The sequence below is a fragment of the Anguilla anguilla genome, chromosome 2, assembly GCF_013347855.1.
Source record: "Anguilla anguilla isolate fAngAng1 chromosome 2, fAngAng1.pri, whole genome shotgun sequence".
Taxonomy (NCBI): Eukaryota; Metazoa; Chordata; class Actinopteri; order Anguilliformes; family Anguillidae; genus Anguilla; species Anguilla anguilla.
In genome coordinates, this window is record NC_049202.1 from 65,612,187 (window position 1) to 65,636,213 (window position 24,027).

Sequence of the window (24,027 nt, forward strand, 5' to 3'; positions counted from 1 at the left end):
TGAATTCTGATCACAGGTTGCAATCATAGGCTACTTCTGCGAAACGAGCAGAACAGTTGCCGAGTTCTTATTGGGGTTAATCAACGTGATATGTGACGTCACATCAAAAAACTGTCATGTTATTGGCCATTTTTGTAGCCAGTCTTTTTTCTTACAGTGTAGCCTAGTTGTTTGGTTGGGAGGGTTTTCCGGCTGAAGTTTTTTTTGTGTGTAGTCGGAAGTCTGGCACAGGGAGGGTGAAGTACTCTCATCAACCATAAATACAACAACAGTCACAGTAATAATTAAGAAAATGTATGTTTTCATTAGAGGTACATGACAGTGACAGCACGCCCTAAAACAATCCCCATTCTGAAGTATATTGATAGTTTGCAAGAAAACAATTTACCGGCACTAACTTGCATGTTGAGACGCCTGCGAGGTGAGCATATTGCGGTGTGCATGGTGCTAGCTAAATAGCTGCCTACGTTTTAGATTTGAGCCATCTAGCAAAATGGGGAGGGGAAGTGGTCACAATAACTGCAGTTATATTTGAGTACCTACGTGGAACAGTGTATCGAAAGTAACCCCTGCCACACCTCGCCGAAGTGTCTCGGGTGAGTCTTCTGTTATATGTAACGTTAGTTAGCTAGGATATAGTAGACAACTAACGATATTGATGTCTTGCTACCCAGCCAGTTGGCCAATTTAGGGCAAGATATTTGTGACATAAGTTGCTATCTAACTGGCTTTACCGCTACCGTGTTCATTTACAAGGTTGTGTAAAGACTATGGGCTGTTTATCTGAACCGTAGATGTTGTCGTGACTTGGAATCGGTCTGGTTGTGTATCTACCGGGGTCGTAATCAGACATCGTATGTAACGGTAGCTGGCTAGCTGTCCATATGTAAATGTTTGTGACTATCATATGTTTTGTAAAAATATGGTCCAACGTTCATCGCTGTACTTGTGTCTGTCTGCCTTACTTGTGGCACTGAGAACATGACAAATATAGTTCAAGTTCCATATTTCTCAGAAAAGGATGCGTCGGCTGTTCAAGTAGATGGCTGGCTGAAAATCATCCAATGTGCATTCAGAAATGGACAAGCGGAACCGCAGTTGATACTAATGATGTAGCCTTTGTCGGTGCTAAGTGCTAACCAGGTTCCCCGGACGAAATGCGGAAGCACCTATTTATTACTGTCTCTGGGAAACACACACACCATTTGATGAACGCGTATAGTAGTGCCATGTCACACTGTTCGGAATAAGTGTGTCTGCTCTATGGGGATTCGTGTTTTGTACCACTGTCCTAGTGTCCTTTCTAGGAATAAGACCGCGCGATGGAGATTTTACAGGAATTAAACAAGGTTCTGCTCAACACTTGGCGTATGCATGCGTGAGCCTGTGTTTAGGCCTCGAAGTGTTCTGAAGGAGGTTCATTCACGCTTAAGGCTTTCTTTACTCGTAACCACTGCATACAACCACCGGTTTTTTCCGGCAGCCCCATGTCCTCAGTGTTGATGGATTAGCTCTAGATTTAAGTGGAGACTGTGTGTAACAGGACAGTGACAGCCCTGGCCTCAAGGGGCCCTAAATAGGATTTAATTTACCCCCAGCTAAACATTTTTAAAAATTATATTTATTTTAGGTTAGGGCTGCCCAGTCCTGTTCCTGGAGATCTACCATCCCGTATATTTTCATTTCAACCTCAATTTGGCAGATCTGATACTTCTAATCAGCAGCACAATGAGATCTCTTGCTTTTGAATGAGGTGTGCATTGTTAGGTTTTGACTGATAATCTCCAGAAGCAGGGTTGGGCAGCCCTGTTCAAGAATAATTAGGGGGGCCCCTGATGGTTGCGGGCCCTAAGCACCCGCTTATGTAGCTTATTGCATAGGACCGGCTGTGCTTGAGACACATTATAGCAGAACGACGTTTCTGTACAGTATATCAAATGGTAAATGGACTGCATTTATATGGCGCTTTTATCCAAAGCACTTTACAATTGATGCCTCTCATTCGCCAGAGCAGTTAGGGGTTAGGTGTCTTGCTCAAGGACACTTCGACACGCCCAGGGTGGGGTTTGAACCTTCCGACTGCCGGGCAATCGGTCTTACCTCCTGAGCTATGTCGCCCCTCGTCGATATATCATTGATGTCTTGCCCAGGTACGGGTTTGAGTTGGTAGCGTATCTCACGCCTCACAACTCCTCTGCATGGCAGCGTCTGCCTCCGCACCAGCTGCGCCGGTTTGAGCGGCTCTGCTGCAGCAGGTTAGCTAGCGCGTTGCGGAGTGACGCCGTAGCTGACGGTGCGTTTTGTGAAGGAAGCGCGATCAAGTGCGTCTCCAACGGGATCTACTTGGAATTACAACTGCAAATTCCGATTGGAAGGAATCCCTCCCACCCCCCCTTAAAGAAAGAAGATAAAAACATTCTGCAGTCTACGTATGAAGACAGTCCAAATGCAGCCTGCCTGTCTCCTGTAGAATATAGATATGTGCAGTAGCCTTGGGCGACGCATTTTTGTGCATGTATTGTGTGAGCTGTGAATTATTAAATGTAGCCTGCAGGAAAAAAATGCATTATTGTCTTTATTAGTCTTGCATGTCGTATTTAACATGTACAGTGTATGCAGCCCTTAGCTGTGTGCAGTTGACTTGCATTTCCTCTGACCCCTATTTTCTCCTTCTCTCTTTCAGTAAACATTTCTCCTGCACAAATGGAAATCCCCATCTTCTTATCATACAGGAAATAGCCAGGTACTGAAATCACTGAGTTCCTCAATAACATCCGTCTCCTTTGTGTCATTTAACTTCTTTTTTTGCATCTTGCTTTTTTTTTCTTTTGCTTTGCTCTTGTTAAAATCCCTTCTCAGAATGCTTTTATGGATTTTATACTTTGCCCTCTCTCCCGAACAGTCCTCTCTCCCAGGTCTGTGCTTAGTCAGCTCAGTGGCCCAAAAACGGAGCGCTGGGCACCTCTGGTGGTCCTGGGAGGAGTTGATGTTGATCGCAAGACACATGCGATCAAACCCTTTCACACTGGCCTTCACATCTGTCAGTTTAAGCCCTGTACTTGTTTAATGCACTGCACTGGTGTACCCCAGGGTTCAATGTTAAGGCTGTTTCACACTTGCCAGGTTGGGCAAGTTGGCTTAAAAAAAAGAACCTGCTTGCCCTAAGTAAATTTATACTGGACTGGATACGGCAAGTTTTCCTCTGACCCGAATTGCATAAAAACACAGAGCCTCTGTAATAGCATTTGCCTAACTTATTTATTACCTGGTATCATTAGGTATTGGGGACGTACTATTAAAAGTAAAAGAAAATAAATATTATGTTGATTGGTCTCAGTAGCCAACATGACTAGGCTCCTCCTCTGCCTTCTGTGCTAGCCATAGACCGGTGCTAGCTTAGCACCACAAAATGGAGATTTGAATGAATCAGATGGGGGCGTGCGGCATGGCAGTTTAATTTTTCTGACACCTGGTTCTATTTGCCTCAGAAAGCATTACTGTTGGACCCTGGTACATGCTGAGTAGTGTTTCTTTGACTTTAATGTTTAATTGCATGCGTTTAAGCATGGGACAAACCGAGAGAGCCTATTACATAGGGCATCATGTAGAAGCTTGTAATAATAATAATAATAATAGTAGTAGTTTTATGGCCTCTACACATCAAACCAGCCTGAAATGACAAGATGGGCGGCACAGAACATTCACCTGGCACGTCGTGCCACTTACCCGTGTGCAGATCACCCGCCTCTGCCAGGTCTACGTGTAGGATCCTGGTCGGCTCTTGGCAGAGGCCTTAACCTCTGAGCCACCTGGACCGCCGATGGGACTGTCTCAGCCGCAGGGCGTGGTGAACAGTGTGGCAGAACAGAAAAGGTACAGACAGTGCTCTCGCCATTGACTTCTCAGAGAAACACAGGGCACGGTGTGTGCACAGGCGGACGCAGGCAGACACAGGCACAGACGCAGGCAGACACAGGCACAGACGCAGGCAGGCACAGGCGCAGGCAGACACAGGCACAGACGCAGGCAGATGCAGGCAGGCACAGACGCAGGCAGACACAGGCACAGACGCAGGCAGACGTAGGCACAGACGCAGGCAGACACAGGCACACGCAGGCAGATGCAGGCAGGCACAGACGCAGGCAGGCACAGGCACAGACGCAGGCAGACGTAGGTGCAGACGCAGGCAGACGCACGTTTAAACTCCAGGCCTGCTGTTGTTTAAAACCATGTTCCAAGTTCCATCATTACGACAGTTTCCATCTGCTTTCGAACACAGCAGTGCGGCCTGTCGACCTCCCCTGGCTCTGCCATCGCAGTTCTTGTTTGTAAACTGTGAAGTATGGCTCTCCACATAGACACGGGGCGAGTTCGCAAAAGGGTCATCAGGCCACTCTTCCACCGCCTGTCACGCTATGAAAAATAATCTAATCAGCTGCCAAGAATAATGTGTACTGGCCAGCCTGGGCCCTCCAGTCTGATATGTGGAGGACATCTTGTGTTTAATTTTGCTAAGTGGATGCAATGAGTCTGGAGATAAGCAGTGAAAGGAGGTTGCAGTGCAGCAGATTGGTTAGGAAAGTGCAGGGCTGTGGGTCTGCCTCTCAGGCAGGTGCTTAACCTGAATTGCCTCTGTGAAAATGTCCAGCTGCTGAAATGTAAAATCTTGTTAATTGGTTCCTGTGAGCGCTCCTATCGTTCCTCATTGACCCTCATTCATTTATCATGTTTTTTTGTGTGCACATGAATCCAAGGTTCTTCTTCAGAAGAACGTTTTCAAGACCTTGTTTTTAGAACAAAAGTCTTGTATTATGAATCGCTCAATTGCAGGAGAGAATAGCAGAGTATCTGGGGGTAATATTCTCAACAGATCTGTACAGACATGTGTGACTGTACAGGTTTAAAAAAAAAAAAGAAAACCCCCACAATCCTCTTTGTCTGTCATCTATGGATTGTATCCGTGCATTGCAATGCAAGTTTGTACAGTACACCTCACGCTGTTGTGTATATACTGTAAATATCAGAACAGGCACTTTATACTCTGGTATCAACACTCCAGATACAGGTACAGTGTCCTGGTGTTATTTTTTTTATGGAGTGCACTGGAGAGCATATTGCATTCGTGTGCAGGGAATGGAGAACAGCTGGTCCACATCAACGTGTTATTACTTTCCATTACATCCGTGACATCATCCTTGCTCGTGACAGAGCCCTGGTGACATCACGGGTCAGACAGCTGGGCGAGGTGCCACGCCAGGGCGGGGACCCAGCTGCCCCTGTCCCGAAAGGGCCTCTGAGCGGTACAGCTTTGCCCCCCCGACGCTGGTTTGCTGTCCTAATTTCGACTGCGCTCCGGGCCGGCGCGCGGCGCTCACCGTCGTCTCTGTGGGGAAGGGAACAGGTCGCTTATTTCGCGTTTGTCCCAGCTGTGGAGCCGCCCAGAAGGAGGACAGGCGCAGGAGAATGAGCTCGGTGAGGTCATCGGTCTGGGGAATGGGAGTCCACCCCGTTGTCGTGTGTTCCCGGGCTTTTCTTCCCCCCCGTCTCCCCTCTGCGACTTGAACAGATGACGACGTGCACTGCAGGATTCTGGGAATGAGGTCAGGCTCACAGTACACCAGGCTGTGCAGGAGCTACAGTCAGGTTTGCGTTTAAAATGTCTGCGTAGATAGAGAAGTGAGAACTTGGTTTGAGATTGCCTGCAGTGGTGTGTTTTCAGTGCTGTCATAGCACTCTTGTACAGGGGAATTCTTAGTGTTGACGGAGTTGTGTCTGCAATGCTGCAGAAGCTGATTGAGGATAAGGAAGCGCATTTTATCTCCACTGTGGGAAGCATAAAGTACATATGCCGGTTCCCAGTCAGACTGTATGTCTTTTTTCTTTTTCATCTTTGTTGGATACTGTGAAAAGCAGTCCATCCATTTACTTCCCGTGTTCAGTGGAGATTTAAATGGTGGACACTGAGCGCACTAATACGTTTTTTTTTCTGCTGAGTCTGGAGGAGTGAATTACGCTGAGCTCTGATGTCGTATCATCCAGTAATTAGGCCCATTCTTCCAGGATTGAGTGGGATTATTTCTGCACTGTTTGTGAAGGGCTCTTTGAACGGGGAGAGTAATCCCTCTGCCCTCCTACATACTCATCTGTGAGCCAGCAGCCCGCTGGCTGAGTGCTCTGCTCTCTAGTCCTGCCAGAGACTTAGGCCCTCCTGTCTGCCTGTGTCAGTCTGTCTGCACTGTCAGTCTGTCTGTCTGTCTGTCTGTCTGTCTGTCTGTCTGTCTGTCTGCCTGTCTGTGCTGTCTGCACTGTCTGTCAGTCTGTTTGCACTGTCTATCTCTCTGTCTGTCTGCCTGCACCATTTGTTCTGTCTATCTGTACTGTCTGTCTGCACTGTTGGTACTGTCTGTCTGTCCCTGTCTGTCTGTCTGTACTGTCTGTCAGTCTGTCTGCACTGTCTATCTGTCTGTCTGTCTGTACTGTCTATCTCTCTGTCTGTCTGCCTGCACCATTTGTTCTGTCTGTCTGTACTGTCTGTCTGTCTGTCCCTCTCTGTCTGCACTGTTGGTACTGTCTATCTGTCCCTGTCTGTCTGTCTGTACTGTCTGTCAGTCTGTCTGCCTGTCTGTCTGTCTGCACTGTCTATCTCTCTGTCTGTCTGCCTGCACCATTTGTTCTGTCTGTCTGTCCCTGTCTGTACTGTCTGTCTGTTTGTCTGAGTGCGGAGTGAGTGGGCGAGGGCGAAGGAGGAAGATAGGGCGTAGGATGGCGGAACCTTGGAATAAACACATACACTACTTGGGTTCTCAGCTTTTACTAGGAAAAAGCAATAAATAGCTGTAGACTATGACACGCGCACACACACGCATGCGCACGCACACACTTCCCTGAGGGGAAGTTATATCACATTAAAAATACTCCAGTGTACAGGCAGAATTCATTCAAAAAGGCTTCAGGACTTAATGTACTGGGTTCCTCCATGTCTGCTCCCCTAAGGTTTCAGTGTAGATTAGGGAGTTACTTTATTTTATTTCATTCCCCAAAGCAGCGCATCAGCCCAACTTCTCACAGCTGGGGCTCCCTGTTGGGTGAGCTCTCTCACACAGCTATGAGCTGATCTCACAACCTGCCACACTGTCTGTCTGTGGGCCAGCCTGTCTGTGTGATTGTGTGCGCTTCTGTGTGTGTAATGAGTGTGCGCGTGTGTGTGTGTGCATGTGTGCATGTGTGGTTGTGTGTGTGTGTGTGTGTGCGTGTGTGTGATGTCTGTGTGAGTGTGTGCGCTTGTGTGTGTGTAATGAGTGTGCGCGTGTGTGTGCATGTGTGATTGTGTGTGTGTGTGTGTGCGCATGTGTGTGTGAGTGTGTGTGTGCATGTGTGATTGTGTGATGTGTGTGTGAGAGTGTGTGTGCATGTGTGATTGTGTGATGTGTTAGCATGTGTGTGTGTGTGTGTGTGTGTGCATGTGTGATGTGTTAGCGTGTGTGTGTGTGTGTGTGTGATGTGTGATTGTGTGATATGTGTGTGAGTGTGTGTGTGTGTGTGTGCATGTGTGATTGTGTGATGTGTTAGCGTGTGTGTGTGTGTGTGATGTGCTTGTTTGTGCTTGCTGCACATTGCACAAGAAAACCAGGCCTCAGCAGGCGTGTCCCTGCATGACACAGGAGCTGTGGACAGTGGGGGTGGGAAAGCAGACCCCCCCCCCCCCCACTCACTCTGCTGTTTACTGTAATGCTTTCCCGGCTTGTGCACTGCATTCCACAAATAGACCGGGGGTGGGGTGGGGGGCGGTGCCATGCTCCTGGTCCCCCATTTACTGCTTCAGGCTGTGCCTCGTAGTTAGTCTGTGGCTTAAAGGAACCCACCTGTGGCAGGAAGTGAGGTCAGTGGACAGGCCTGGTCTCCTGTGAGAAGGCTGTGTGCAGTGTGCTTCAGTAGCATGGGTAGACGCGTTGCGCTGTGTGAAAGGTGAGGTTGTTTCTCTCTGAGGTGAGGCGATGAGAGCGGTTTGGTGTGCTGCACGCGCACAGCTCATTCCGAGTTGCCGTGGAGAGGCCGGTGTTTTAGCACGGCGTGGGTCCTCCTTATGGAGGTGGGGAGGCCGTTTGAAGCTGGCTGTGTGCGTGTGTGTGTGTGTGTGTGTGTGTGTGTGTGAAAGAGAGAGTGAGAGCCTGTGCGTGTATGTGTGTGTGTGTGTCTGTGTGTTTGTGAGAGAGAGAACGAGTGAGTGAGAGCCTGTATGTGTGCGCTTGTGTGTGTGTGCGTGAGTGTGCGTGTGTGTGTGTGTACGTGTGCGTGAGTGTGCGTGTGTGTGTGTGCGCATGCGCGTGTGTGTGTGCGCGTGTGTGCAGCCCTGTGATGTGTTGAGGCACGGTGCTCAGTGGGTGTGTGGGAGGCTTTTGTTTTGGCTGTTCCCTGAGGGAACACATTCCTGTGCTGTCAAGGCTGTGGAACAGGAGCTGTGTGTGTGTGTGTGGGTGTGATTGTGTGGGTGTGTGTGTGTGTGTGTGTGTGTGTGTGTGTATGCACGTCTGTGTGTGTCTGTGTGTGTCTGTGTGTGTCTGTGTGGGTGTGTGTGTGGGGGGGTGTGTGTGTGTGTTTGTGTGTGCTGGAATGTGTGTGTAGGAACCAGGCAGGCAGCAGCTGTCCTAGGGCAAGTCCTGTCACCCGCTCAGCTGCAGGCAGCGTTTAAGTGCTGGTGCCTTTCCAGTACCCATGCACCCCTGCTTCCAGTACCCATGCACCCCTGCTTCCAGTACCCATGCACCCCTACTTCCAGTACCCATGCACCCCTGCTTCCAGTACCCACGCACCCCTACTTCCAGTACCCACGCACCCCTGCTTCCAGTACCCACGCATCCCTGCTTCCAGTACCCACGCACCCCTGCTTCCAGTACCCACGCACCCCTGCTTCCAGTACCCACACACCCCTACTTCCAGTACCCACGCACCCCTACTTCCAGTACCCACGCACCCCTACTTCCAGTACCCACGCACCCCTGCTTCCAGTACCCACGCACCCCTGCTTCCAGTACCCACACACCCCTGCTTCCAGTACCCACACACCCCTGCTTCCAGTACCCACGCACCCCTGCTTCCAGTACCCACGCACCCCTGCTTCCAGTACCCACGCACCCCTGCTTCCAGTACCCACGCACCCCTGCTTCCAGTACCCACGCACCCCTGCTTCCAGTACCCACACACCCCTGCTTCCAGTACCCACACACCCCTGCTTCCAGTACCCACGCACCCCTGCTTCCAGTACCCACGCACCCCTGCTTCCAGTACCCATGCACCCCTGCTTCCTCTGGCTTACGCCTGGCCCTCTCTGCTGCAGTCTGCACTGCCTGAACTTCAGAATCCCCCCTCGCATGCAGCCAAGGTGAAAGGATGCCAGTCCATCCTCACCCCTGCCCTGACAGTTATCTGTGACTGCGGCCAAACTCAGGAGGCTGGTCCTGGTTGTTTCAGCAGCAACAGCAGATCTGATGGCAGCCAATGGCTGTCAAGCAATTCCTATTCGCAGGGCCACACAGCACGGTTCCATGCGGAACTTGCCTTCGGAATTCTCACTGCGCGTTTGGTTGTCCGTTCCACAGGTCTGTCTGCCGCCATCTCTCTGTCACCCTGGCAACGCTGGAACCACAGAGCAGGGCGGAGCTTAGCCCTGGCAGCATGGCAACCACCGCTGCGCCGGGCTCCGCCCCCAGCCCACAGAGTGAAGCGGTGGCCTATGAGCTGCAGGAGTTGTCGCTCCAGTCCAGCCCCTGTCTGCTGCCCTTGCAAGAGAGGAAGAATGGTGAGTTGATATCACTTTAATCTACAGTCATTCATTCTTCTTTTTACCCTTCAGCAGTTATAATGGTTGCTCACTCTCTACCCAGAACAAAGCATGTTTTGCTGTGAGGCATTAAAACATGATATAATTTGGCTCTAATAATTCCATAGACATTCGTTCAGAAATCACCACGAAAGTAATCCAGTTTGCTTCCTTTCCTAACAGTCAATTGGCCAAAAACTGATATCAGGTCAGTCACACCAACTGTAATGATTGGCAGGCACGGTCATGATCACTGCTTTCCTGTCACCATGGATACAATCTCTGGGGAAACTGATCATGACTGAACAAAATGGAAGAGGCCGTTAGAATACTGAGGTTATGATCAGCACTTTTTTTTTTTCCCCCTGAAGAGTGATAGGTTGGTCGTAGGAAATCAAATCGGCTTCTCTTTTTTTTTAAACCTTGCTTTCATTTGCAGCTGAAACACTTAAAGTCACGTGATAATATGTCACGCTGTCGCAAGGATGTGGTCTTCGGTCAGATGAGCCGGGTCATCTCTGTGAGGCTCAGAAGAGCCTGAGACTTTTTTTTTTGTAACTGTCCACCTTAGTTGTGTACGCTCCACCTTCACCTGTGATTTACGGGAGCCCCATTCCAGTGGCTACACAGGATAAACACGTACACTTCCACTTGTCTGGGTACATGCAATGGGCCGGCCTGCTGTGCTATGTGAGCTTGGCCAATATACTGACAACTCAAGCGGGATTGCCGTGAAGGCACTTTGGCTTGGTTTGGTATGTTCTTTGGAAATCCCTTTCCAGTCCAGGCCTTCAGCTGATCTTTGTTTCGGGGGGGCGGGGGGGGCGTTTCGGTCTTCAGTCTCCTCTTCGGCAAGTCAAATGTGTATTCAGTTGGATTTAATTCAGGTGACTGACTGGGCCGGTTCGAAACTTTCCACTTTTCCACGCTGATGAATGTACACTTCCAGATTCATCCTGCTGCTGCCGTCCTCTGCTACGTCATCACTAAAGTCGAGCGAGCCTGTTTCAGAAGCAGCTATACGTGCCCAAGCCATGACACCACCTCCTCTTTATTTCACAGACACCAGGTGCTTTGGAGCATGGGCCGTTCCTTCCCTTCGACACACTTTCAGCTTTGCTTCGCTTTGGTACAGGTTTTCTTTGGTCTCATCTTTACATTACATTACAGGCATTTGGCAGACGCTCTTATCCAGAGCGACGTACAACAAAGTGTATAACCATAACCAGGAACAAGTATGACAAAACCCCTAGAGAGAAGTACCGGTCCAAGTGCAGGGAACAACCGCATAGTTCAACTTGGACCCTGAAGGTTAAACTGATTAACACTAACAACGAGAACGGCAACAACGCAATCTATGGAAAAAATACAAGCAGTAGTTAAGACAGTTAATGCACCTAAGTCACCTACGAAACAGCTGCCTAGTTACAACCCTAAGCTTACAGTCATTTACAGGGGGGTAGGGAGGGATGGGGAGAGGTGCAGCCTGAAGAGGTGAGTCTTCAGTCGTCGTTTGAAATGGGTCAGTGTCTCTGCTGTTCTGACCTGTCCATAAAACGTTGTTCCTGAACTCTTCTGGCTCGTCTCAGTATTGCTTGGCAGATTCTAGTCTGGCCTTTTGATTCTGGCTGCTGATGAGAGGTCTGCATCTTGCAGTGTGTCTGTAATTCTGTCTTCTGCATAGAGGTGGCTCGCGGTGTTTTCACCCCTGCACTCTGGTGACACTGCTGGTGATGTCACTGTCCGTTGTTTTAGGGGTTCTTCTTCACAGTTCTTAGGATTCATCTGTCATTAACTGCAGAATGTCTTCCTTGTCTGACCTATATGGTGTTTATACCCGTGGATCCTATATGTTTTCATACACCCAGTTTATTTGCTATCGTTCTCATTGAATTCTGCTCTCCCCTCCCCGCTGCTCTTTTATGTGTGAGCAGTCCATGCAAAATGAAACGCCTGAGCAGCAGTTAACACCTGTCAGTCATCTGTGAACTTACTTTTGCACAGCTGCAAAGGGTGGGACTCGACACAAGCTTGGTAAAACATTTACACATGTAAATACCGTGAAATGAAAGCTGATTGTCGGTCCTTTTTATCTTTGGATCTCAAGTCCAAAATGCCTTCAGTGTATAGAAAATATAACAATTTTCACTCTACCATTCTGAAACTTTTAAAGTGAACTGTAGGTGAGTGTAAAACACTCCACTGTGAAGTAATGGCATCTGTCACTTTCATGGTGGACCACCTAGCTGGATCTGGTACCGGTAAAAAAAAAAACAATTTTTAAAAAATCCTGGCCGGCTACTGAAAAGCTAGGAGTATTGTTTAGGAAAGGTGTGTTTGTGTGGTGCATGTTATCAGCGGCGATAAGACCGCGGCTGAGTTGTGAGATAAGGCGGAATAAAGGCGGTGTGTTTCTGGGGACAGTGATCTCGGGGGTCCCGAGGCATTGTGGGAAGAGGAGAACGGATGAAGCTCGCAGATGAAGAGCGCCTCTGGGGCTCGCGTGGTGGTCAGACACAAACTGGCATCCAGAAAAGAGTTCTTCCCGGATCAGGGAGGAAAGCACAGGAGCAGTGAAGGAGACAGGACCCTTCTAGAAATGCAATGTCCTGAAAATGTATTGAGATAATATATCGAGATATTGCAGTCTTTCGCAGTACATGGGTAAATGCACAGATTATTGCAGTTTCCAGGTATTGCAATTTTTTAAATAAAGTACACTTGTTCATTATTATATTTTCTGCATATTTCCATGATACCGCAGCGTTGTGGTTCTGTTGAGGTATAGACGGCTCCAGCAGCAGGATTATGTGTTTGTGAAACGGAGAGACAATCTGACACCCCCCCGAGCTGAGATTAAGAGTTTGGGAGAGGAATGCTCTTCACTGTCCGACCCTAACGGGGCTCTCTGCCCGCTTGCAACACGTTTCACATCCACAGCCGCCTCAGGTGCCCCCTGCTGTAATGCCCGCCTGTGGGGCAGTTGAGAAGAGCCCCAGGGTATTTATGTGCCCTTCGGTCCTGTGGCGTTTAAGGAGGGCTGGGCCAGTGTGGCTGACGGGGCGTGTGTGTGTGTGTGTGTGTGTCTGTGTGTGTGTGAGAGAGAGATTTGCAGGAGCTGATAAACGGCACTTGAGTGCTGAGATTCCTGCTGCCTGCGGGACAGTGAGAGGGAAAGTGAGCCGGCAGGAAAATGCGTTGGTACACGAGGACTGGAAGTTCTGTTCTGGAATGAGGGAGGGACAGAGAGAGAAGGGGAGAGGGAGGGACAGGAGGAGGGGAAGGAGAGAGAGGGGGGGGGTTTGTCAGAAAGACAGCATTGCATAACTGCGGAGAGACGGCGGTAGAGAGGGAGGAAAGGAGGAAGGGAAGAGGGGATGAAAGTTAGAAGGAGTGGGGTGTGTCAGCGCTTTAAGGGCCAAAGGTGACTCGGAATGCGTTTCAGTGCTGGCAGCGCCTCCTTTTTCTTTTCTTTTTTTCCTCTCTTCCTGTACTTTTTCTTGAGTGAGTGGCTGAGCGCGGATGGAGGCTGACCTGCAGCGGGAGAGACAGAGTGAGAGTGAGCCTTCCAACATCAGAGGGGTCTGAGCCGCGGGGGAAACAGCAGGAGTTACCAGAGACTTTAGGGTGGAGAAGATATCACACACCCCTCCATACACACACACACACACACACACACACACACACCCATTCAAACACACAGACGCAGGCTGCCTGTGTTGGGACAGCGGGATTCGGGCAGGCACGGTTTCTTTGCGCTTGGAGGGACGGTAAGGGATCCCGGACGCCCCTGTCCCCGCCCCCCCCCGCCAGTCCAGAGGAGCGCAGAGAGTTTGGGCGAGGAGCGGCCCGGGGAGGAGCAGCCAGGAGGAGCAGCAGCCGCAGGGCTGGAGTTCCCTGAGCTCTGTGTAATTCCCCTCACTGGAGCGCGGGCTCACAGACACTCAGCACGGCATCCCATGTAATCCCTGCAGGATATGGCCATTCACTCAGGTACCTCTCTTCTCCTTCTACCTTCACGCTGTTTGCAGATTCCAGGCTTTGTCAGTCTTAACCCCAGTCTGGCACCGGTTCCAGAGAGCTGTAAAGGTGTGGTGTGTTTATGTTGGTGCGCTGTTGTGAAGTTGACTAGCACTGGAACGTTCTGCTTTTCTTTGGTCTGTTATGAGGTGTAGGGCGAGCCTGCTGTATTTACTGGACCAGTTACATTAAGGACAAGCGCTGAGCATAGAGCCGGGCTAACCAGCATCGGTCTGTCGCTATCAGGTTAGCATTGGAGGAATTTTTACTGGCACTTTTACGGGAGTCCAACAGGAATTAATTGGTTGAGTGAACAGAATCCCCGCTGTGTGGTGGGCAGGTGAAGGATCAGCCAGAACGGTGAGCCTTTTTTCTGAGATGTGGCACGACTGGGCCTGACTGGGGCTGAGTCTCGGTGCTCTGAGGTGATTGTGGAGCTGCTGCCTGATGGGGGGGGTGTCTCCCTCTCCCTCTCACACACGGCGGACGGGCAGGACAGGGAGGGGGGGGCTGTCCCCGGGGGGGGGGGGGGGAGGTAGGGAGGTAGGGAGGTAGGGGCTGTCTCTGCACCTGAGGCTCAGAGGGAAACGCGCCCAGGCGGGTTTTCGGGAGGCCCTCCCGGGCTCCCTTTTTTCTGTCTGGCCACCCGGTTCCGAAACTTGTGGGAGGGGCCGAATTCCTTTCACCCAAGCTGACGGGACAGGTTGGCCTTGACTCGCTCTTAGGAGCAACTGGTCACCCCCGACAACCCTTCTGACCTGCGTTTTAAATGGGACCTCCCTGAATTCTGGATTGTAGGCACAGCATATTAAAATATATTGATAACGTGCACCTACGCACCAGTGGTGTAGATACTCTTTCACAGGGCAGAGATTTTGATAGGAGGCAGTGACAGTGGCCATGTTGGTGTCCTAAGTGCAGAAATGAACTTTAATCACATGATTGCCCATGAATAATTTCTGTGCATTATTAGTGAATTTTGGGATCGTGTGTGTTGTTCCTGTGCAGGGGTGCCTCTCGTGCCCTTTTTGCACTGCGGTGCGGTGCCTGTGGGAGTTGCCTCTGGACAGCCAGTAATCGTGCACTGCTGTGCTCTGCATGTTCGCACAGCTCCGCAGCTGTTTCAGGATGTTGAAATGCGGCTGACGGGAGGGAAGGAACCTGCTTAAGTTTTGCCCCAAATATTAATGCATATGTCCACATATTGTCTTGCACACAGTGACTAGACTGCACACACAATGTGCGTGTATATATACAGGTATATATATATATATATATGTGTGTGTGTGTGTCTGTGGGTCTGTGTGTGTGTGTCTCTGAGTGTGTGTGTGTGTGTGTGTGTGAGAGAGTGTGTGTGTCTGTGAGTGTGTGTTTGTGTCTGTGAGTGAGTGTTGTGTGTGTGTGGAGGCTGTGTGCATGTATGTGTGTGTGTGTGTGTGTGGAGGCTGTGAGTGAGTGTGTGTGTGTGTGTGGAGGCTGTGTGTGTGTGAGTGGAGGCTGTGTGTGTGTATGTGTGTGTGTGTCTGTGAGTGAGTGAGTGTGTGTGGGTGTCTGTGTGTGTGTCTGTGAGTGAGTGTGTGTGTGTGGAGGCTGTGTTATGTAACAGTCTGTCACAGTGTTCCAGCGCAGGCTCCAGCAGGCTCAAACGCAGCCCAGACCTGCCGCTGACACAGAGCCCCGTTTCCCCACTGATGTCCCACAGCGCAGGGAAACGCGCAGCCTGCGGCTGGAACTGTGCAGCGATGCAGGCGCACGGAGGGTCAGGCAGCACACGCAGCCGCACACACAGGGCTCACAGTGACAGTGCTGGATGCACAGAGAGTCCATACTGAAGGGGGGGGGGGGGGGGGCTCTAGAAAGCTGGGCTCACAATAAAGTGATCGGCCAAAGAGACGGTTTTAGGAAGCTTCTGGACAAGTTTCCTTCAGTGTCAACTATAGAGTTTAGATAATCTGCCGATCTCTCCTGAGATTCGACATGCCCACTTGACCCACTCATAACTCTTGAAGTAAACAGCAGTTTCATTTGTTTGCCATCATTTTGTTGTGGACTATGTTGCCTTCATGCGATAAAATTCAAATTTTTTGAATAAGATGCCGCTACTGCTGCTAAAAAAACCTTTATTTTAAAAAACGAATGACCTTCGCTGGAGAAAAGCCTGTTTACAGTCCTCCACAAATGTTCCTTCGAGGGCGTGTGCGGAAAAGCAGGCCGACTTTTACCATAAAACAAGCGCAGAACCCAAGTATTCACCCGTGTTAAGTTCAGTGACACTTGTAAAACTTTCTGACACCCAAAAGCATGTAATACAGACACAGCTCTGGGTCTGTATGAAGAACATTTAGTAGCCTCACTGAGGGCAGGGCTGAATTAGCCGTGAATGACTGGCCATTGGTTTGGCCTGACAGCAGTTCATTAGTGGACATGAGGGTAGGGAGGGGAGAGAGCGTGGATGGGGCAGCATGCAGACGCTCTGGCACGTGCACACAGTGACAGAAGCATGCTGAAGCACACGCCCGCTGCCCTGTAAGCCTTCTGGCTGCAGTGATTTCTCTTTGTTCTTAATCTTATCACAGGTGCCATTTTTTATTTTGAGCATACACCAACACCAAAAAAAAGCAGTCTGTGGCGCCGCCCTGCAGACACACTTCCTGTTAGTACCCACCCCTGCTCCGCGCCTCTTCCTTTCGCCCGGTGTTGACATTTGCGGTGACCTGTGCAGTGACTCAGTGTCTGCAACGAGTACGTTGAACATTATCGATCGAAGTCCTGTTGCGAGTCCTGCAGGAGATGACCTCACGGCCTTGTGTCTGGATCTGACTCACTCTGTCGTGGGTGGAGGTAGGAGGCCAGGCTGCAGGTGTAGATTTGAGTCTGCGCTGATAGTGTCCCACGCCTCCTGGCACTGGCCACCGCTGTCCTATTTTGAGGGGGTGGTGGAGGGGTGGGGTTCTGGGTGGGGGCGGGGGGTTTCCGAGCTTCTTCAGCCTCGCCTACGTGCGTTGCCTTCTGGTTTTTTTGCACTTCTGTATGTTCAGTATCTCAATTCCTGTGGAGTCACACTGAAACTTGGATGCTGCTGAAGGGCAAGTCTGAGTCCCGTATCACAGCGTACTCCCATAGTGCGGGTCTGACTCCAGTAGTGCAGGCCTGAGTGTGTAGCACAGAGCAGGCCTGAGTGTGTAGCACAGCGCAGGTCTGAGTCTGTATCACAGCGTACTCCCATAGTGCGGGTCTGACTCCAGTAGTGCAGGCCTGAGTGTGTATCACAGCGCAGGTCTGAGTGTGTAGCACAGCGCAGGTCTGAGTCTGTATCACAGCGTACTCCCATAGTGCGGGTCTGACTCCAGTAGTGCGGGTCTGAGTGTGTATCACAGCGCAGGTCTGAGTGTGTAGCACAGCGCAGGTCTGAGTGTGTAGCACAGCGCAGGTCTGAGTCTGTAGCACAGCGCAGGTCTGAGTGTGTAGCACAGCGCAGGTCTGAGTCTGTAGCACAGCGCAGGTCTGAGTGTGTAGCACAGCGCAGGTCTGAGTGTGTAGCACAGCGCAGGTCTGAGTGTGTATCACAGCGCAGGCCTGAGTGTGTAGCACAGCGCAGGTCTGAGTGTGTAGCACAGCGCAGGTCTGAGTGTGTAGCACAGCGCAGGTCTGAGTCTGTAACACAGCGCAGGTCTGAGTGTGTAGCACAGCGCAGGTCTGAGTGTGTAGCACAGCGCAGGTCTGAGTGTGTATCACAGCGCAGGTCTGAGTCTGTAGCACTGCGCAGGTCTGAGTGTGTATCACAGCGCAGGTCTGAGTCTGTATCACAGCGCAGGTCTGAGTGTGTAGCACAGCGCAGGTCTGAGTGTGTAGCACAGCGCAGGTCTGAGTGTGTATCACAGCGCAGGCCTGAGTGTGTAGCACAGCGCAGGTCTGAGTCTGTATCACAGCGCAGGTCTGAGTCTGTAACACAGCTCAGGCTTGAGTAAATTAGTGACTGAAGCTCAGCTCCCTGTGTGCAGTCACACAGCTGTGAAACCTGCATGCTGTGAACAGGGCTATGCTAGCATATCGAATCGGTTACAAATGAGAAAAGATGAGCATGCGCTGCATTCATGTGGATGCTTTTTCTTACATGTAAATAGCCTTGACTGCATTCCCTCTGCATTAGTGAATGCCGTTGTTTTATTGGTCTGGGTGACTGACATACGTAAGATGTCTGGGGTGGGGAAGGGGAGGCTTAAATATTAGCTGGGAGGGCGGTCTGAGTGAAGACACTTGAAAACAAGCGTAAACTGAAAGAGGCTAATGGCTGAGGTTAGATGTGAATTTAGAGAGTTTGCAGACAGGACCCGTATGTCAGGAGACGCAAATGGAAAGAGCTGGCAGGCCAGGGTGTAATGTGAACTTTACTCAAATGCCGCTTTTTTTTTCCTGACCCACTTTTGTAAAGATGGACCAGAACCCTCCTTGGCAGGCCAAAGCCGACCCCACCTATCAGTGTGACGCTGGTGTGGAGCTGACGGGGTATGGGGGTGGAGGGGGGGGGTGTCACGGTTTGCTGGGGTGGACGGAAAAGCGTTTTCAGATGGTGGTTATGTAACACGTTACCATAATAACAGAGTGCTGGTGAAAGCCCTCTCTCCTCGCGAAAAGCCCATTGACTGAACTCCTCCTAACCGCCCTCCCCCTCTCCCTCCCCCTCTCCCTCTCCCTCTCTACCCACACCCACCCCACCCCCCCAACCCCCCACTGGCCTCATGTAACCAGCACCCAGACAGCTGGACCCAATCTGTCTCTCTCTCTCTAGCTGTCTCTCTATCTCTCTAGCTGTCTCTCTATCTCTGTCTGTTTGTCTGTCTCTATCTTGCTCTTTCTTTCTCTGTGTCTTGTTCTCTCTCTCTCTCTAGCTGTCTCACTATCTGTCTGTTTGTCTTTCTCTGTCTTGCTCTCTGTCTTTATCTGTGTCTTTGTTCTCTCTCTCTCTCTTCAAGTCATTTATGCCATCACCACAAATAAAAGATCTTCCTTTTCCAGAGAGAGCCGTTGGAGTGATTGCGATTCCTGCTGCAGTCTCAGTGTAACGTGGGGCGGTGGGCGGGGGGTTGACTGGCGAGTGGCGTACAGGCACAGCCGCGTCCTGCACTGAACGCGGCTGACCCCGCCGGACATGATCCCCTGGCGGTGACCCCCCCCCCCCCCTTGTGACTCGTCGGGGTCTGTTTACGGCGCAGACCCGTGGTCCAGGCCGCCCGTCAGGCAGGGTGAACGGGGGACGTGTTTGGGCGTGAGTGGCCCTGCTCTCCTGCCGAATGGAATGTCCTAACACTGGCGCATTGTGTGCGGTAGTTACAGGCTGGAGAGCAGTGATTTAGCCCCGTTAAGCACTGGAGCACTCACGGCCCCGGGGAGAGGTGGAAGGAGAGGGGGAGGGAGAGAGGGAGAGGTGAAACCCTGTGTTTATCTCTGCACAGACACAGACTGCACCTCAGAATGGGGGCCACACAGACACTCACACAGAGCAAACATGCGCTGTCAGGACCTGAAGTGGCACTGCACTGGGGCAGACTGAGTAAACAGGCCCCGAAGGGTTTTGGATGAGTAGGTTGAGGCCTGCCTCAGCGCTTCAGCCGAGTCCCCACAAAACCTGGGGAGGGAGAGAGAGAGAGAGAGGGAGAGAGAGAGAGAGAGAGGGAAAGAGGGAGGGAGAGAGGGAAAGAGGGAGGGAGAGAGAGAGAGAGAGAAAGAGAAAGAAAGAGAGAGAGAGAGGGGGAGAGAGGGGGAGAGAGGGAGAGAGGGAGGGGCCTGCACAGGTAAACTGGCCCCAGAACAATGAACGGGCAACCTGTGTTCATAAAACAGCCACACTTACAGTGAAATGCACAGAACAACCCTTTTACCCACAACCTCTAGACATACCAGAAATGAATTAATTGCTTACTTACTTACATTCAGACTGACTGACTGGTTTGGGCCAGGAAGCTTTCTGTGTACTGCTGGTGGCGTACAGTGCATCATACAGTCTGCCATGGCCTTAGAGACAGTGTCCATGGAAACGGCTGTATTTCAATAATCTGGACTACAGTTCTTGTTTTATATATTTTTTTGTTTTTCTGTTTATGTTTTTAACTTATAGACTCGAAACACCCAAATTCCTATTCGGTACAGATGGCGTGTTTGTCATGCAGACAGAGTCGTTTCGGTCGAAAGATACGTGCAGTTTGCTTGGTAAATGCCAGGAGAAGGGGCGGAGCACACCGTCAGAATTGTAATGGCTGACGTGACGTTGACTCCTGTTCTGAACAGATTCAGATTCCTGAGGCTGTTGCACCACAGATTCTGCAGGGAAACCAGATGGTCAGCTCCTGCATTCCGTCCGTCCTGCCTGCTGTCTAGCTGAGTGCCCCAGGTTGCGGTTTGGAACAGGAGGGTCCAGTTGGTTGTGAATATTCCCACTGCACGCCCCTGGTACAAAACATCCATTGCCACTGGATTGTCTTTGGCCACGTTCCTTTGTGAATATTCATGAAATAATTAAATTGTAATGTTTTGCTTCAGGGAGACACAAAGGACACAGAGTTGTGTATCTAGTGGGCGTATAGAGCAAAGGTTTTACTCTGCACTGAATTCCAATGGCCTGGGTATGTGTGTGTGTGTGTGTGTGTGTGTGTGTGCTTTGAATGAGTAAGTGCTGTTATTCAGATGTAGGAGTTGTAGTGATAGCAACAGCAGTAAAAGTGGCCTATCAGGGACAGGGTGTAGTAAAGTACAGTGCACATCCTGTTGTAAAATGAGGTGGTCTTCCTGCGTGAGCTCACCTGATTGGCTGGCCTGTGGGGAAGTCTGGACTTTGTTCCTGTTTTACTGCCGCCCGGCATTTTACAAAGTCTCTTTTGGCTCTGGGTCACTTCCTGCTCAGAAAGGAAGCCGTGGCTGGCCGCAGGCAACCCACAGCATACGCATGTCGCTCTGCACACTCATGTCCGTGTTCACACGCCTGACCCCAGGACGCTGCAGTGAGTCAGACGAATGTGCAGCCGGGGACAGAGCGTTCCAAAGAGCGCTATGAACGAAGGACAAATGAGGCTTTAAACCTCAGGTGTTTGTTGTATCTCAAATGCAGTTTTTCAAAAGTTAGCCGTAAAGCAAAAAAAACTTTGTGTTGGAGAAATTCGATCCGGGCCATACGGGCAGAAGCTTAGTGTGATGAAAGAAAGTGCCATTTCATTTCTAAAGGGAGATTAATGGAATTCCAATAGGAAGTTTTTGGAAGGATGACAGCAACAAGCTACGGCCTGACTGCTCCAAGGAGAACTCTGTGGAAATGCGGATGCACATGCGTGGAAGCTGGTGTATCCCTCTAAGCTCCCCCCTCTGCTGGTCAGCGTTGTTATTGCAACTATATTAATGAGGCCGTGTCCGAATCACAGTGCACTTGTGTACTATTGAGGAGGCTGTTCGAGTACGCTGGGTGAGAAAGTTGCTAAGTAGGTGAAATTTGCTCCGAATGTAGTGTTCTCAGAATTCCAGGGTGATGAGCTTATTTCCGAGGTTTCTCTGAGTATATTTCGGAGCATACTTTTCAGGAAGTAAGTGACTATTATGGTCCCATAAATATATGACTCATAGCTTCACTTTAAAAACAAGGCACAGTTTTGCTGACATTTTCCTCCTGCAGCTACAGCAGTGAGACATGAGCGTGGTCACGAAGGCGGAGCGTCTGACGACACTCCCACAGTACGGGTGGAAAATAGTTATTTTTTGCGTGCTGCCCATCAGCAGCGGTGTCAGTAGGGTTGGTGTCACCCCGCTTGTGTCAACCGATGTTGTCGGGTGGGGGGGGGGGGTGCTGTTGGAGGTTGTCGGCCGGGTGTCGGGGGGGGGAGAGGGAGGGGGGGGGTGCTGGCTGGTGTGGGTGCGAGGATGCATTCAAACGACAAAGCGCTTCTCATCACATTAAATTAAATCAACCGGCAGTAAGCTGCATTGGAGAAATTAGCTGTTTCAACTCATCACCAGTCATTTTGATGTCACACCCCTCTGACGGTGTCACCCGGTGCGGTCTGCACTCCCTCGCACCCCCCTAGTGACGTCTCTGCCCATCACCTACTAAAAAATGCACTATGCAGTACGCAGTATGCTTCGTAGGCAGCACATACTTTGAGGACACAGTAGTTAGGAGGCTGATTCGGACTCTGCCTCTGTCTTATAATGTCCTGTTTATTTCCCCCCCTCTGTGTGTTCAGCCTTCGTATCCTTTTCGTTTATGTAATGTTATTAAACACACATGCATTGTATACGGACGGCAACATTCAGTGTGTGTCCCCTGTGTGCTGTATGAGTGCTTGTTTATATGTGCACGTGCCTGCGTGTGTGTGTGTGTGTTAGTGTGACCGTACATGTGTGTGCGTGCGCGCGCGCGTGTGTGTGTGTGCACGCGCGTGTGCGCGTCTGTGTGTGTCTGTGCATGCCAGGGTGGTGCTCTGTTTGAGCCCCTGGGTTTGTGGAGTCTCAGAGCTGAAATAGCATGGCAGGCTGTGCAGGTGATGTGGAGATGACCGTAGGTCTCCAGACCAGCTGGCTCTTCTATTTTAAACTGGGGGAGGACCCAGGGGGGCTGGGATTCACCCAGCATTCTGAGCAGAGCCTCACAGAGCAGGGAAGGGGAGGGGTCACGGGTTCCTCTCCACCGTAATTAAGCACAGCTTTACCTCTGTGCTCTTACCTTCATATACTGTAACTTAATAACTTGTACTGAGCCTGCAGTGTACCACAGTAAGGGAGGTCACCTATTACCTGTGCTTATACCTGTCCTTCACTCCTATACTAATTGCCCAAAAATCAAACGTTACTCTTTTCAGTGTCCAATAGTTGACAAACCTGTCTTGATAAGGTCTGAAACAAATGATATTTCTGTGAATAGTAGCCTTCATTAAAAGCTTGTGTCACGCCAGTTCTTACATCCAGATTGCTGGCACTGTAAAATGACTATTATAAACTTCCTGGTCTTGGTGCATTGTGTCGGCCATTTTGTTGTATTTGCGGTTTTATTAGGGGGGGCCATTTTCAGGGCGCTGCTGCAAAAGAGCATGCATGCTCGGTCAACCTACCCTGTATAAGTAAAGGTTAATGAATAAGTGAATACGCTTGTGCGAAATGCTACAGAAATCAGCCGTTGGCCTGCGCGGTCAGGGCTTTGAGGCTGGCGTGGCGATGGCAGTGAGCCTTTGAGTTTTCGTCCGTTACGTCTCTGATATTCAGTGCTCGCTTTGAGTCATGGGCTGCCCTGATTGCATTGTTCTGCTGGAGGGTTTCTGATGACTGAAATCGGGATTGTGCGGACATGTAGTGGCTTAGAGAGCTCAGCAGGCCTGTCTGAAGCCTGGGGGGGGGGGGGGTAGGTATGGCTCACCGCCACTATCTGTCACTAGGGATGAGTGACTGTAGCAACAGCTGCACAGGAGATCTGCACACGCCTCTCACTCTCACTCACTCTCTCTCTCTCTCTGGTCAGTATCACTGTGAGGCCTGTTCGTCAGTGGTTTGTCTGTCTGACTGTTCCTGTGTCATTTTGCTATTTTCCTGATGGGATTATCATCCCCAAGTAGCTGGCCATTCCACTGGACTCTCACCGGAAGGAAAAGAGAGGGAAGGACAGAGGAAGAGGAGGATTATTTCATTCACTTCCACTGATTCCACTCTGCCACCGGGTTCATTTTTATTCATTTCCTTCTTTTTTGGAGAAGACCTTTGAGTTTGTCAGGTTTCGTCTGGCCAGATTGCACAGTAAAGTGTTTTAGAATAATCCTTTCAGCCTCAGTGGAGATGGGTTCATGAGGAAATGGACATACGCTAGCAGCTAGCCGGCTCCTGTCTTTCTGGCTTCCTTCATCGTTGTGGTTTCGGGAGTTGACATTTCTCTGGATTCCCCCAGAGGGGCTATGTCATTATATTTTTAAGCACAAATAGATCATCATGCTGGACATCAACCCATACCTTTGCTTTGACTCCACCCTCCTGGAGCCTCTGCCAATCAGAGACAGTCTGGAGAAGCGAGGGCAGGGATTGGACCGCCAGAGAAGAGCCTATCATAGCCTGAAAGAAGGTGGGACCCTTTGCTGGGTGTGCACCCGAGGGGATAGAGTTAAGAGTTAAGCTTGTGTGACGTCTTGCCATTTTCCCTCAAAATAGAACTTTTTTTTTTGCTCATC

General features: G+C 50.4%; 1 protein-coding gene across 3 annotated transcripts in view; it reads left to right on the forward strand.

The window, feature by feature from the left end:
• Positions 1–203: 203 nt before the first annotated feature.
• mrtfab (myocardin related transcription factor Ab) overlaps positions 204–24,027 on the forward strand; it is a 51,051-nt gene continuing 27,227 nt past the window's right edge. Inside the window, exons 1-3 of one of the 3 annotated variants that reach the window (XM_035404516.1) lie at positions 204–596; positions 2,684–2,743; positions 9,597–9,796. In XM_035404516.1, the coding sequence (XP_035260407.1) occupies positions 9,673–9,796 (124 nt within the window). In that variant the 5' untranslated portion in view covers positions 204–596; positions 2,684–2,743; positions 9,597–9,672. Of the gene's footprint in view, positions 597–2,683; positions 2,744–9,596; positions 9,797–13,649; positions 13,811–24,027 lie in introns of those variants that run through there. The other 2 variants (XM_035404517.1, XM_035404522.1) reach the window with 2 other exon arrangements.